Raw genomic sequence first — 13,377 nt, 5'->3', positions numbered from 1 at the left:
TTATTTCAAGAATAAATTAGTGAATAGAACTGAACAGTTTCAGGAAGTTTGTAAATTGTAACTTTTCTAGTTAGTTTGGAAAATGGTATGGGGCCCGATATATAGAGGTTATGCAATCCTTTTTCAATCGTGTTTGTGGACCAAAAACCAGTCTAATAACAAAGGGGTGGTCGCTAGTAATGATAGTATACAAAATAAAAAAAACACACGGGGCGTTTCAAATTCTCTAACGATGTTTATTGTGCTTGCAAAGCCATTTTAAAATAATCCAAATCTGATGAAATACAGTTCAGATGATTATATTATGCGTTTTGGCAGTGCATTCACCAATCGAGATGTAGGCTTGCGGCAACACCATGGAATCAATCCCTTTTGGAAGAGGTGTGGCTTTTAGAAGAACCAGTGAGTGTAAAGTCGACGTTTCGGCCAGAATGCTCTGGCCTTCCTCAGGAGAGAGTGCCGGACTCGAGTGGAGAGCTGGGTTGTAAACGTAATCCGGAGGCTGTGGAACGTGAAACGGGATTTGCGGGTTTTATAACTTGTGGGCTTTATAATTGGGTTCCAAGAAGAAGATAACTTCTAAGATAACACCCACCCCCGGGCAGTAGGGTTCCCTATACCTGAAACCCATAAAACCCACCCAAGTCGTTCGGGTCTTCTCTACCCGAAGCCACACCCCCTCCCCCTTGGCATAAGGGTCCCATGTGTCCGAACCCAAGGTTTGTCGTCAATTTTGCATCCCCGAACCACCGCAGGATCCAACACCTTCATGCTCCGGTGCACCCCAGCAAGTTATACAACCCTCAGATACCGTTTCACATTCCACAGCCTCTGGATTACCTTTATAACCCAGCTCTCCAATCGAGTCCGGTACGGTTTCCTGAGGACGCCGGAGTATCCTGGTCGAAACTTCGAGTTAACACTCACCAGTTCACCACACCTCCTCTAAAAGAGATTGACTGCCGACATCTCATGTAACTTCCACCATTCAAAGCTTCAAATCTTACTTATCCACCAATTCATGAATTACTGGTACATTACCTGCAAATAATGGTAAAACCAGCTGCGGAGCAGCATCTTCAGCCTCTTCATGCGGCAACGCACACATGTACCAGTCCGATGAAAATAATGTAGTGAAAAAGTACAAGAACAGAAAAGTGGTAGTATTACCCTTTGTTTTTTGTTTTTAAGATTCACGTGCTTAAAGCAATAAAAAAGAATGGGAATCGACGTCAATGTGCCACGGATGCTGACCCAGCAAACCTCCTTCCAGCACAACGAGCCCTCTACAATCATCAGGGCACAAGACGGCGTTGCACTAGAGAACATAAACTCCTTCACATACATGTAACATAACTAGGAGATCATCTCTGATGACGCCTCACTCAATAAAGAGATCGCTAACCAGATCCAATAAGCATTTTGGCTATCTTCGCAGACTTGCATTCTCAAACCACAACCTTCGCATCATCACTCAAGTCTTCGTCACCACCTCTCTGTTGTATGGATGGAAGCATGGACATTCTATAGAAAATAAGTTAAGACCCTGGAAGCCTTCCATATCCGCTGCCTTCAACTCAGAGTGCCCTTGGAAGACAGGATTCCTCACACTTAGATCCTAAGTTTGGCAGGTTCTGCCAGCATCAAATCCATCCTCCTCAGTCGAGTTCTTCGTTGGACTGAGCATATGTTCCGGATGGACACTACCCGACTTCCCCACGTGGTCTTCTACGGGGAGCTGGCTGAAGGAAACTGTTCTCGTGGCGGACCAGAAGCATTAAGATTTCCTTAAAAAATCCATGAACCCTTTCAACATCCCTCTCAGAGATCTTGAAATCCTTGCCGCTGATCGAATCACATGGAGGCGGACTGTTGCTGAAGGGGTTTGTCACTTCCAGCAAGAGCGAACCAGGATCAAAGAGGAAAAGCGAGCAGGAAGACATGAGCGGCGACTCAAGCCCTCATCACCCGCAGGCCATGTCTGTCCACATTGTCCCCGGATATGTGGATCGCATATATCAGCTTGTACCCACATGTTATGACCGAAAGAAGGAATGGATCTGGAAACAGAGCCAGAGGGCATCATCATCGACGATCGTAGATGTCCAAAGCAGTTGAATGAGTTTTTGCCTGTTTTGATCGTCATGAACAGAGTCAACCCCTGACATTTCACAGATAGAGACGCAGTATTTGGTTATCAGTGAATCAGATATAAGACCGGTATTCAAGTCACTGAATATACGTATAAGGCAGCGGGCCCAGACGGTATCTCCAGTTGCTACTGCTTCCAGGATAATCGGTGTTAGAATGAATCCGTTTGAGGTGATCTATAGGCAGTGACCTATTTACCGAGCTCGTGCAATAGCTGCAGATGACTCCCGTAACAAATGCACTCTTTCAGATGAAACACAAATACAGATCACTTGGGAGGCTAACAAAGAGGATGCAACTTTCTTTAACACAGCTGGAGGATGTCTTAATGGGAATTTTTAAGTCTGCAGCAACATTATTAGAGAGACAGCAGGGACAGATCTTACTGGAAATTATAACCTTTTATGTTTACTGTTTATTTTTATCATTATTTAGAAGAACTGACTAATTTTAATGATCTTTCGTATGATTTTTACTTTTTCATACACCTCAAAGAGATACGCAATGTCTTCTACATGGAGCATTTTAACCTGAATGATTATGGTTGACAGAGATACGATTAGATAGAGATATTTGAGTATTTGGACACATCATTGACTCCTCTTACACTCCACGAGGTTTCACTACTCTTTTGATCCTCCAGAACCACAGTCGAGTAACCCTAGGCATTAAAGATACATGTGGAGTGGAATCCGAAGCTCTGACTTTGGCAGCTTTCTTATTATGTTAACACCTCCCCGGGTAGTTACATCTTGAATCAATTCGGGGCTGTGCGGAAGAATGAAAAGATCCGAGACTGTTCAGAGTCCAAGGATCTGAACAAAGCCATGCGAGAGCACAACCCATACCTACGGTTGAAGTGGTAGTGTTAGCAGTTCTCAATGCAAAGATTTTCTCTATCACAGATACAAAGTCGGGATTTCTGCAAATCAAGCTTGGCTACGAACCCAGCCTGTTGACAACATTCAACACACCACTGTAGGGCATTAAAAATGAAAAAGTGTTTCCGTGCATCAATGCTCGAAGGTATCTATGGTGCCTGAGCCATGATGGATGACATTTTCATTGCTGACAGAGACAAAGACTGAAACATCAAGCTGACCTTTCAGAAATATCAGATCAAGAAACCGGAAGTGAAGTACATGAATGTTGGACAAGTCCCGATCAAGAATGGTATTCGTGCAGAACCAGAAACGGTCAGACCAGTAAAAGAGCTTCCAGCATCACACATCAAGAGTCTTACTTTGTATACTCGAGTCGAGTAATCAGTTCTTTTCAGAACCACACGTACTCAAAGAGATAGTTCCACATGGTGTATCCGCAAACCCTCTACCTTGTTCATGCTTCTTTGGTGCTTGGTATGATCACATAACATCAAATTTAGTGCTTGCGCAGTTTCTTGTGTTAGGCCATGAGCCCTTAATGTTTAGGTGCAGTTATTGCCCTTATCGTAATGAATGCTATCTTCTGAAGTCATTTGGTAATAAATAACCAAGTTGTTTTGTTTGAATCATTTCTATTACGGCGTTTACAAAAAAAAGTGTATTTTTTTCGAGATCTCATTGTCACTCCTTGTAATGAAATACATGTAGTGCCTTATGTTCGAGGTGAATTTACCTTTCCAGTGGTGGTCAACATGTTGCTGACCAGTCTTAGCCAAATCTGTACCAAGTCTTTGAAAACTGATGTTTTGGGGGGAGGAGAATAAAATTACAAACTTTGCATGGATAAGGGAACAGAGAACCAATATGAAAAAGTTTATTCATGATGGCAAAAGTAGGTCTAACGTCTATTTCTCGCTCACAGCAATACGCCCCAGTTATTGCAAGCAAAACACAAGTAACATTAGGATAATATTGGTCCCACTAAGCTGCAGGCAGCAATCGGGCATTTTTGGTTTTCTGTTATTTGTCAGAACCGACGGCAACAATCATCAATCACTTTGAAGTACTAGACATTTTACTCCTTCTATGTCCTTCCTCAGTGATAAGAGTTTCACAAGTTCTGCGGTGTATACACGTATAACCTACAGCATATCACATCCTTGCCTTACCATGCACTATCAAACGGAGAGAGGAACCAATATAGAAACCTACATGCACAATGCCTCCTGTCCCCAATACAGCTTCTGATAGGACTCACCCCATAGCATGCTTCCAGTAGCTCGATCTCTACTTCAACTTAAATCTAAGAAGTCAAACAGCTATTGAGAAAAATTCAAGTTCAACAGAAGCAATAATTTGACTAGAAAGTCGGCCGGCCTGAATGGCCCCATTTCCCAGCACAAACACCTGGCAGCTAGAAAGAGTTCTCCAACATCACTTATTAACCCAAGGTCTTATGTGGTTCAGCAGAACTACAGAAGGATCTGGAAACATTTCCATCTGTCAACCAACGAAGCCATCAAATTTCAGCTCATTTCGACTGCAGATTCAGAGCAGTGTATTGTCTGAAGCTTGAGTTTATGAGTTTTAGCAACAAGCACAGGACACTCATTGATACGTTATTTGCACGTAAATTAAATGTAGAGTACCTGCATCGCACTGGACTCAGTATTTGAAATTATCCTTTATTTGCAGTTTTCACAGAGTTACCAGTTTAATATTGAAGACTATCATGTGAACTTGAGGCTGCATTTTATACATTCTGAACATCTGTGCATGCCCAGTTTCAGGTGTTTAACATATTTCAGTTGGAATTACTAATGTCCAAGACTGGCCAAGATAACACCGAATGAAAGTTCAAACGTACTGAGAGATAACACCACAAGCTGTAGTGTCAAGAAGATGGCCAAAAGAAACCACAATGCGTCCACATGTTCCGACCAAGGCCAATGTAGGGAGACAGCTAATGGATCTCCTTATAAGATGTCATCCACTGCACCATGTGTAACCCAGCCCCCTCCCATACAGCTCCAGACATTCGAACATGCCAAGTTTGTCAGGAGAGGATATTCCACCTATTGTTGAGGTTGAAGTACTCGGACACTAAGTTGCTAGCCTGCATGAATTGTGCTGCTGCTCTACTGTGGAGCACAAATATGGGTGATTACCATGTCACTTGCTGAACTTCTGAACCTACAAAGCAACCCATGAGTTGGAGAAAAAAGTTGTGGCAAAGTTGTTCAGAGTACCCATTTGTCCAATACCAGCCAGACAGTGATGGCAATGAAGTCATCTCAATGCTACGTATAACTGAAGAGATAGCTGAAGTTGCATTCCCTGAGATTGCATAATGTTGCAAGATATACAACAGTAATCCCCACAGATAGCGGAAAAAAGCCGGCAGATCTGTGCCGTTTGCCATTCACATGTGAACTCTCCTTTTTCGGGTTCTATACCTCTGGCTAGAAGTATGTGCATGCTATCATAATACAATTCATCCTTGTTGACGCCTGGATGTTTTAACGGACACGTTTATCGTCCCTTTTTGTGCATTCAAAGCCACAGAATGATCGGTTTACCTTATATTTTATCTTCTGAATTTTGTATCCAGCTGTTGCCATATAAGATAAATATGGTTCTGGGAATGGTTCCCATTTGGTGTATTTGGGTTTCTTTTTGGGTCCAGTTAAAGACATGTACATGTAGGCCTACACACCGTAACTTGCACACAGTTTTCGTTGTGGAATCTTCATGTGCATGTATACACGTTAAAGACAGGTTGGGAGATTAAACCTTGTTTGTTAGACTTTATATTTGGGTACATGTAATGTTAACTGTGCTGTGCAGCAACTAAGACTATTATTTTAGGGGCCCTTTGCAAGTTTGTGTAAAGCACTTGATTCCCTCTTGTTGTTATTATGTAAAGTCAACCTTATTCATTCTGAACCTTTCATAGGGATACTTACATGTACATTTGTGTATGAATGAACTTGTAAAGAAGTAATGGCAGTGTGCAAGTCACGAATCACCGATGTTCAAGTCAGACAGCCTGGAAGTCTACAAGAGTCTCGCTGAGAATGGATGGCTTGAGTGCCATATTTCTTTTTTTATGGCTTATTGTAAACAACACTTGTAGGAGTCCTCTATATATTTCACAGCTTGATTTGTAAGGATAGGATTGGGTTTTGATTGTGAGAAATATTTTGGAAAATGCATGTACATGTACATATAGCACGTATTAGTATTTGCTTTGTAGTTTCTTACAAAAAAGAAGTTCTAGCGTGATCTTTGTAATTTGTTTGCAGTTTTATCGCACAAATGTACATGCATATGAGGAAGAGAGTTAAGACAAGAATACAACAACCTATCAACCCTTTCGTCTCAATGTTTCTTCTGTGAGGTTACAGTTACTGGATCAGGGGGGTGGGGGGAATGCCCCAAAGACCAGCATACGATCTGCGTGAACACTAGTTTATACACTTGACAAAATTACACTGTGTCATAACATGGTAAGAGTAGCACATGGACCCATTCCTTTGGGAAAGACATATGCCTACCATACTTTCCTTTCCTCCATCAGCCTGACCAACAGGATTAGCAAGACTGGTACGCACATGCAGGCATGCATCTGCAGTCGAAACAAATCTTTCAATGTCGCCTTTGAGTCAACGTTGACTACTTCAGTAGTAACTTGAACACTGTGTTTACACTTCGGTAACTCTGCTTTGACACTCATGCAAAAGGCAGATGATGGGTTCATCTGTTAGCACACGTGTACTTTCATGTGTGACAAAATTTTCCATTCTTAGGATGACTGTAGTTTCACCCATAGTAAGACTCCATTGTTGGCTGACTGGAGAAAACAATTCACAACACCATGTGTACAGGATCCTTACAATCATCACAGCTGACTTTCCAGACTCCCAACAATTCCTGCTTGGACTGTTATCTCTTATGATTGTTTCTCTTGTGCTCCTCCATCTTGGTCAAGTCCCACGAGCCTGGCACTCTCTTCCCATAACCTCTGTGCAACTGCATCATCACGCCCCCTGGGGTGACAGTCTGCCTCAGTGCAGTCCCTATTCATTATAAAGACAACAGCAATGTAACAAGTGGCATATTTAATTGATCATTTCATGACAAATCTAAGATCTTTATGAATATTGTAGTTCATTTCATGACAAATCTGAGATCTTTATGAACGTTGCAGTTCTGGTGTCATGGCTAACACTGAAGACAGTTTATGTTTCTTGGAAAAATTTTGTTTCAGGGGCAACTCTTCAATCAGAACTAGTATCATGGTTTACAGTCACTTCGCCCATTCTGCACTTTGCCCACAACAACTTCGCCCATTTACCACTTGGCCTACATGCCCCTTCATCCATGTGCCATTTCGCCAATTGCTTTTGTCGGAATTGAAGAGATGAAGACACACAAAAAACAACGACCCAATTAATCCTGAATACATCCTGAATGCCAGCAAAAACAGATCAAATAGGAAGTCTAGGATATGTAGTGGATTTTGAGACTTTCAAGGTTTTTTATGAAAAGCTGATGCAGAGTATTGGTAAGACACAGTGCATAGCGAGAACAGCATGGAATGTCTAGGAGCCTGAGCCAGAGAAAGAGTTCAGTGAGTTAGTTCACAGAAAGAGAATCCTTTCCATAAATCTAGGAACTTTCTGTTTTTCATGAGGTCTCCGGCCCGCTGTTGTAACACTTTAGGGAACTGTAACAGAAACCATTTTACATGCTTTCATTTCTCTGGGTCTTAATGTTTGATTAATGAATCCAAAAATAAACCTGTTAAAAAGATGTGGAGATTCGTGGGTTGATTATCTGTCTATTTGTATGTGAAATAAGGTGTGAATTTTGACAACAAATATTGTGTGGATGAAGTGGCACATGGGCGAAGAGGTAAATGGGCAAAGCGACCAACACCCAGCATCACACATGAATACATACCTGAAATATTTGCCACTCACACCTTCCACCTCACTGGCCACTGCACAATAGATGCTGGTCTGGGCACCTTGCTTTGGTGTCTTAACAAACATCCAAAAGACTGGACTGAGAATGAATGAAGAGAAGCCTGACTTGTGTACGCCGGTGTGACGACCAATCTGTGTCTTGACAACACCAGGATGGAGAGAATTTGCAATCACACCTGTGCCTGTAAATAATGAACAAAATATGGGTCTCAGGCAACTGGTAACCAAATGGGACTTATATAGAATATACAGAATGGTAAATAAACTTGACAAGCAATGAACAGCAAGGTGCGATATTTCAAATATGAAACAAACGAAATGTAATAACACGAGACAGCTACTCCCATCAATTAAAGTTTGTCTAAATCTTCTAATATTGTGTTGGGTAATATATACATTGTACAGATTGTAAAAAGGGTATCAATTTCAAAGATTTGGCTGAGTGGAGAGTGATTTTTAAATTTCACTGCGGACAGACACTTTTTAGAGCATCCCTAACCTTTGAAAAAAAATTTCAACATACATATTTAAACACTGCAATTTTAATCTGCTAATTCAAAGCAATCATCTCAGAAAGTGAGAGTGAACCTTTCAACTTCTTGCTGAGCTCATGTGTGAAGAGCACACAAGCAAGCTTGCTGTCAGAGTAGGCATCTGCAGTCCTGTACCCAGACTCGCTGTTGAGGTTATCAAAGTCTATCTCTCCTGTGGTGTGAGCCAAGGACGAGACAGTGATTATGCGGCTTGGTGCTGAGGACTTCATCTTGTCAAGGAGAAGATTGGTGAGGTAGAAATGACCTGGTTAAAAAATAAGTTTTAAGTGTCAAAGAGTGAGGCCATGAAAATCTTCACACTGGTCACTTGTAAGTACTGCCAAGGGGCAAATAATAAGAGGATGTACTGCACAAATCCAAACCCCTTGAAACTGCATGTACATATTAAAGAACTGGGTACTATTAAAAATTCTGATTTATAAGCGCAAGCTTTTTATCATAGAATGCTGCTTCTCACATGTCAAATTTCTTTTGGGATTTTGGTTTAGATGTTATCAGTGGTTCAAAATATTCAGCGTCTTTGATCAAATGAAACTGGTCCCTTCTTAGTGGGAATCAAGCCGAGAAGACAAGAAAGTCAAAAGTCTGTGACAAGAACTCATTACCGAGATGGTTGACACCAAACTGCATCTCAAAGCCATCCTCAGTCTTCCAAAATGGGCATCGCATGATGCCCGCATTGTTGATCAGAATATCCACATGAGGCTCCTCTGGAGAACAGTATATGATCAATATCAGTGAAAATAAAAATGTGGGGGTGGGGAGGGAATGGTGAATATGCTGAGCAATTTGAGATAAAAAGTTACTTGTAACCAACAGCGTACATGTGGTGAGCCGCAAGGCTAATTTTATAGGTTCCCTCCCAAAATAAATAAATACATTAAAAAATTGGCTCTATAACCATGACTGCCACTCATGAGTAGTTTTTTGATTCTCAACTTCTGGCTCTCTGTGTTGAGAAGCAAATGTAGTTTGTTCACCAATATCAGAGGGTGAAAGTGGCAGAAACTGAGACAAGTACGTATGTCTAAATTTTGCATGGTGAATAGCATCCTTTGAGCTACAAAATGAGTTATCCTGGTCCATGAGCAATGCAAAGATACCTGAGATGATTTTTTGTGCAAACTCCTTGATGGACTTCAGAGACGCCAAGTCTAGTTTCCTGACCACTACGTCCTGGTTGCCTGTCTCTCCAACTATCTCTCTCTGTGCCTTTTCTGCTTTTACCTCATTCCGACAAGCTAGTATGATACGGCCTCCTACATGTACAGGTACATAAAAGGCACAAATGAAATCACCAATAAATCCGCACTGATAATTAGTGCTTGCATTTTTGGTTTCCACCCTCTACCCCTGGTCTCTACCCGTTTTAAATAAAACAGGGGTAGAGCCAAACAACAAAAAGTACCGCAGTTCTGCTGCCCATTACATGGAATCTGAAAACTGGTCAAAGGGTTGGTGGTGGATGGGTGGAAGATTAGCGAGTCGGTCGGTAGGTACCAGTAGGGAGACAATCTCATTCAGGGGTACTTTATGGATTTAGTACGAATCTGTTAATAACGAATTAAAAATAACCCATAATCATTTGTTTCGAATGAAATGAACAACACGTTAAAAGGTACTGGTTGTGTTAAACATTTTGCACCAAATTCTGACAACAAAACCATGCTTTTTCATTTCGATTTCGAAATTTTCAACAAAATTTTCCCCGATGAAACTATGGATGCTCTGTCAAAATAGGGCAGGTACATGTGCCAGCAGGGAAACAGGAAACAGAATTTGGGGGGTTAATATGTACATGAGTCACACTCACACTAATCTCAGCAAATCAATCATGGGGCTGCTAAGCACAATATTTTTCATCCACACACAACATACAGGTAGCAAAGAACAGTTTACCAGCCCAAAATGCAATGTGATGGATATCTGCTTGTAAATGGTTCCCAGATTTCTGTTTTGTACATCAGTAAATATGCTAAAACTATTTTGTTGCCAAAGAATTGGACTTTGATGAGATCACTTGTCAAGACTTTGAGGGATGAAGTCATCTTTAACTGATACAAACCTCTCCTTGCTAAATCTTTGGCTGTTTCCTTTCCTATTCCTGAGTTGGCACCGGTTATGATGACAGTCTTCCCCTCTATACGATTCTGACTCTTGCAGACAGCACCTCCAAAGTAGTCCCTGGTGATGATCACATCTTAAATTCAACACATTATACAGATAACTAAAGGTCGGTTCATACTTCACGAAAAAGTGAACACAAATGCAGATATGTGACGTCACATCAAATATTTGCAGTACAAATTCGTGAAAGATGAACACATTTCAACCAACGGTGGGAATTTCTGTTTAATTTGAAAAACGTTTAGAAACTTTCCCACGCTGTTTAAATGTTTAAACATGAAAATATCCCACCCTTTGCCACGGGGGGTCATTGAAAACTTTTAACACAACAAATTGTACACATTGTAAATAGTTAACACAAAGTCCCGGTGATCAATTCATGGTATTCTTTTGATATGACCAAGCAAAGCAGTGTTTCAAAAATCAGATTACATCATTTCTTAAACTCCACAATGAACTCATTTAAAATTTAAATCATGAAAATGCACCAAACGTGCCCCAAAATAAAGAGTCTTCAGACAAACGTTTAATTGGGTATGCTAGTGGATGTAATAGTGGTTTTGTCAGAATTTATCAACTTTAAAATAAATTCTTAAAAGTGCGCCACTACGCTCAGCTAAGTTTGGGCCCAATTTCCGGACATAACCTACCTCCATCATATCCACATCATGTTTTGACTAAATTTCATGACAAGGAAATTTTTCACAAAGGTTCAATTGCAAGTGTTCTGAAGGTTATAGTCCCAGTAATTAAATAAATGAGAATTTTAGGTTTGGCAACACTGCATTCGCATGATGAGGAAAGTTGAGGGAAACGTTAAAGTGCGCCACGTTCATGACGTCTAAATTAGACTCGACAAGATCTAATGTTATCCTCCACGCTTTAGGGTCATGCAACCTCTGACAAGCCATCCCCAGGCGGGCCGGTTCCTACCTGAGGAGAACAGCACCTCCTATGACTGTTCCAAACACTGACAGTCGTACTGTTAATCTTGGAGTAAATATTCTGTTCATCGTGTTCAGAACCCTACTTGCCGCCATTGTGCCCTAACAGACCGCCACGCACATTACTGAGTGCACAATGCAGAGACTGCTCATGCATGCCCTGCACGCACAGATCCCGCCGGTTAGGAGATACATAACAAGTCGTGTGTACTTTTTATTGCCGTTTTTTTCTCCGTAACAAATTCGCTTCGTTGTACAGCCATCCACAGTTTTAAAAATGTCATCATTTTTCAGTTCCTCTCCTTGCTACTAGATCTGGATGTGGATGGATACTCTGGAGAGCTCGACCACTCACTACACGTACATGTACTTGTGTCTAGCGCGTATATGTTTCAACTACTGTCATAGTAACATACAGTATAAGGGAACTAAGTTTTTATAACTTTTTGAGTTATCCCTGCTCTTTCCACCAATGCTTTTGTTTCGTATTGTGGTCGTCTTGAGTAATTGTTCGTACATTTATTTCTGTCTAGCTATCGGTATATTCAACTATGCACATTAAATGTATGCCTTGGGAGGGAGGGGGGTTCATATTGTGGGTGGAAAGGCAAAATAAATAAACAGCAATGAACTTCACATTTTCTAAAGCAAAACTCAGTTGTAGAAAGGAAGAATTAATAGAGCTACAAAGGTAATTTTACGCGCCCTTTAATAAGATTAAAAAAAAGAAATACTTAAAAGAAGTGAAACAAAAACGTATGGGACGCGTCCTAGAGTAAGGAGCGCCCTTCACTGAGGCAAATCGATTTCCTTGATTCGCTTCCTTTTAGGGTTTTGTTTACCCGTTGAGAAGTCGTACCGTATGATGAGATTCAGTTATTACACTGATGGCGTGATTGCGTCCATTGCAGACTGTACTCCCAGGGGAGAAATTTGAAAAGGGGGGGGGGAGGTTAATAAGGACAGCAGGCGACGTGTTTTTTCTTCAAATTACACAACTGTCGCGTCGTCCGTCGTGCGTCGCCCGTCGCCCATCAAAAATCAAATGGGTTGCATAGGACCTACAAAAGCTGAGGTTTAACAAATGACAATGTGATGATTCCATTCACTTCTAAAGATCTTTTCCGAATAAGGCAAGTACGAATCCCGCCTGCAAAGCATATACTAGTCACATAACTAATTCCAATAATGCTAGACTACCCCTGCCCCTTGACAAGAAAATATCGCCTCTCTGAGGATTCAACCAAGTGTTTTTTTGGGAAAAACATTTTCAGCAAAAATGTTCCGGCCAACTTATCCACAGTGTTATTCTAATTTGCATACTGTAAAAACGTGCCGACTTGTTTTCATCAAATTCCAGGAAGAAATCTGCCAACAGATACAGACATTCCATCTTGTCTTCTCAATTTCACCTTGAAATCCAGAAATACAAGACTTGCTGTGGATGATAAACTGTTTATTAAATGTATTGTTAGAGGGCAATTACCACTTTGTTTAAGTTTCAGAAAATATGACGTGTTTGTTTTTTGTGGGTGTGTATGCCATGGTGGATAGACCAATGAGAACAGGTTGTCCAGCACATCAGCATTATTTATGGGGCTAACAAGTAACGTTACTGTTTAAAAGACTTCTGTGAGCCAACCTGCAAGTTAAGTCATGTCTAACTTGGAGTATACAGCAGATTTCATCATAGGTATACCCGCCCTCAAAATAATGTTGATTATAT

General features: G+C 41.1%; 1 protein-coding gene across 1 annotated transcript; it reads right to left on the bottom strand.

Annotated features, from left to right (window-relative positions):
* Nucleotides 1–215: 215 nt before the first annotated feature.
* rdh13 (retinol dehydrogenase 13) lies at nt 216–12,034 on the bottom strand. Its single transcript, XM_022245664.2, has 7 exons — nt 11,641–12,034; nt 10,646–10,764; nt 9,684–9,839; nt 9,186–9,290; nt 8,615–8,824; nt 8,001–8,208; nt 216–7,114 (listed from the first exon to the last, which is right to left on the bottom strand). Exons 1-7 carry the CDS (start codon nt 11,745–11,747, stop codon nt 6,988–6,990), a joined length of 1,032 nt encoding a protein of 343 aa, XP_022101356.2. The 5' UTR covers nt 11,748–12,034; the 3' UTR covers nt 216–6,987.
* Between the last annotated feature and the right edge of the window lie 1,343 nt (nt 12,035–13,377).

This window comes from Acanthaster planci, linkage group LG01, assembly GCF_054643075.1.
Source record: "Acanthaster planci isolate LZ-2023a linkage group LG01, COTS_SCS, whole genome shotgun sequence".
Classification (NCBI taxonomy): Eukaryota; Metazoa; Echinodermata; class Asteroidea; order Valvatida; family Acanthasteridae; genus Acanthaster; species Acanthaster planci.
The sequence above is the reverse complement of the archived record's forward strand: the minus strand, read 5'-3'. Positions and strand labels throughout refer to the sequence as shown.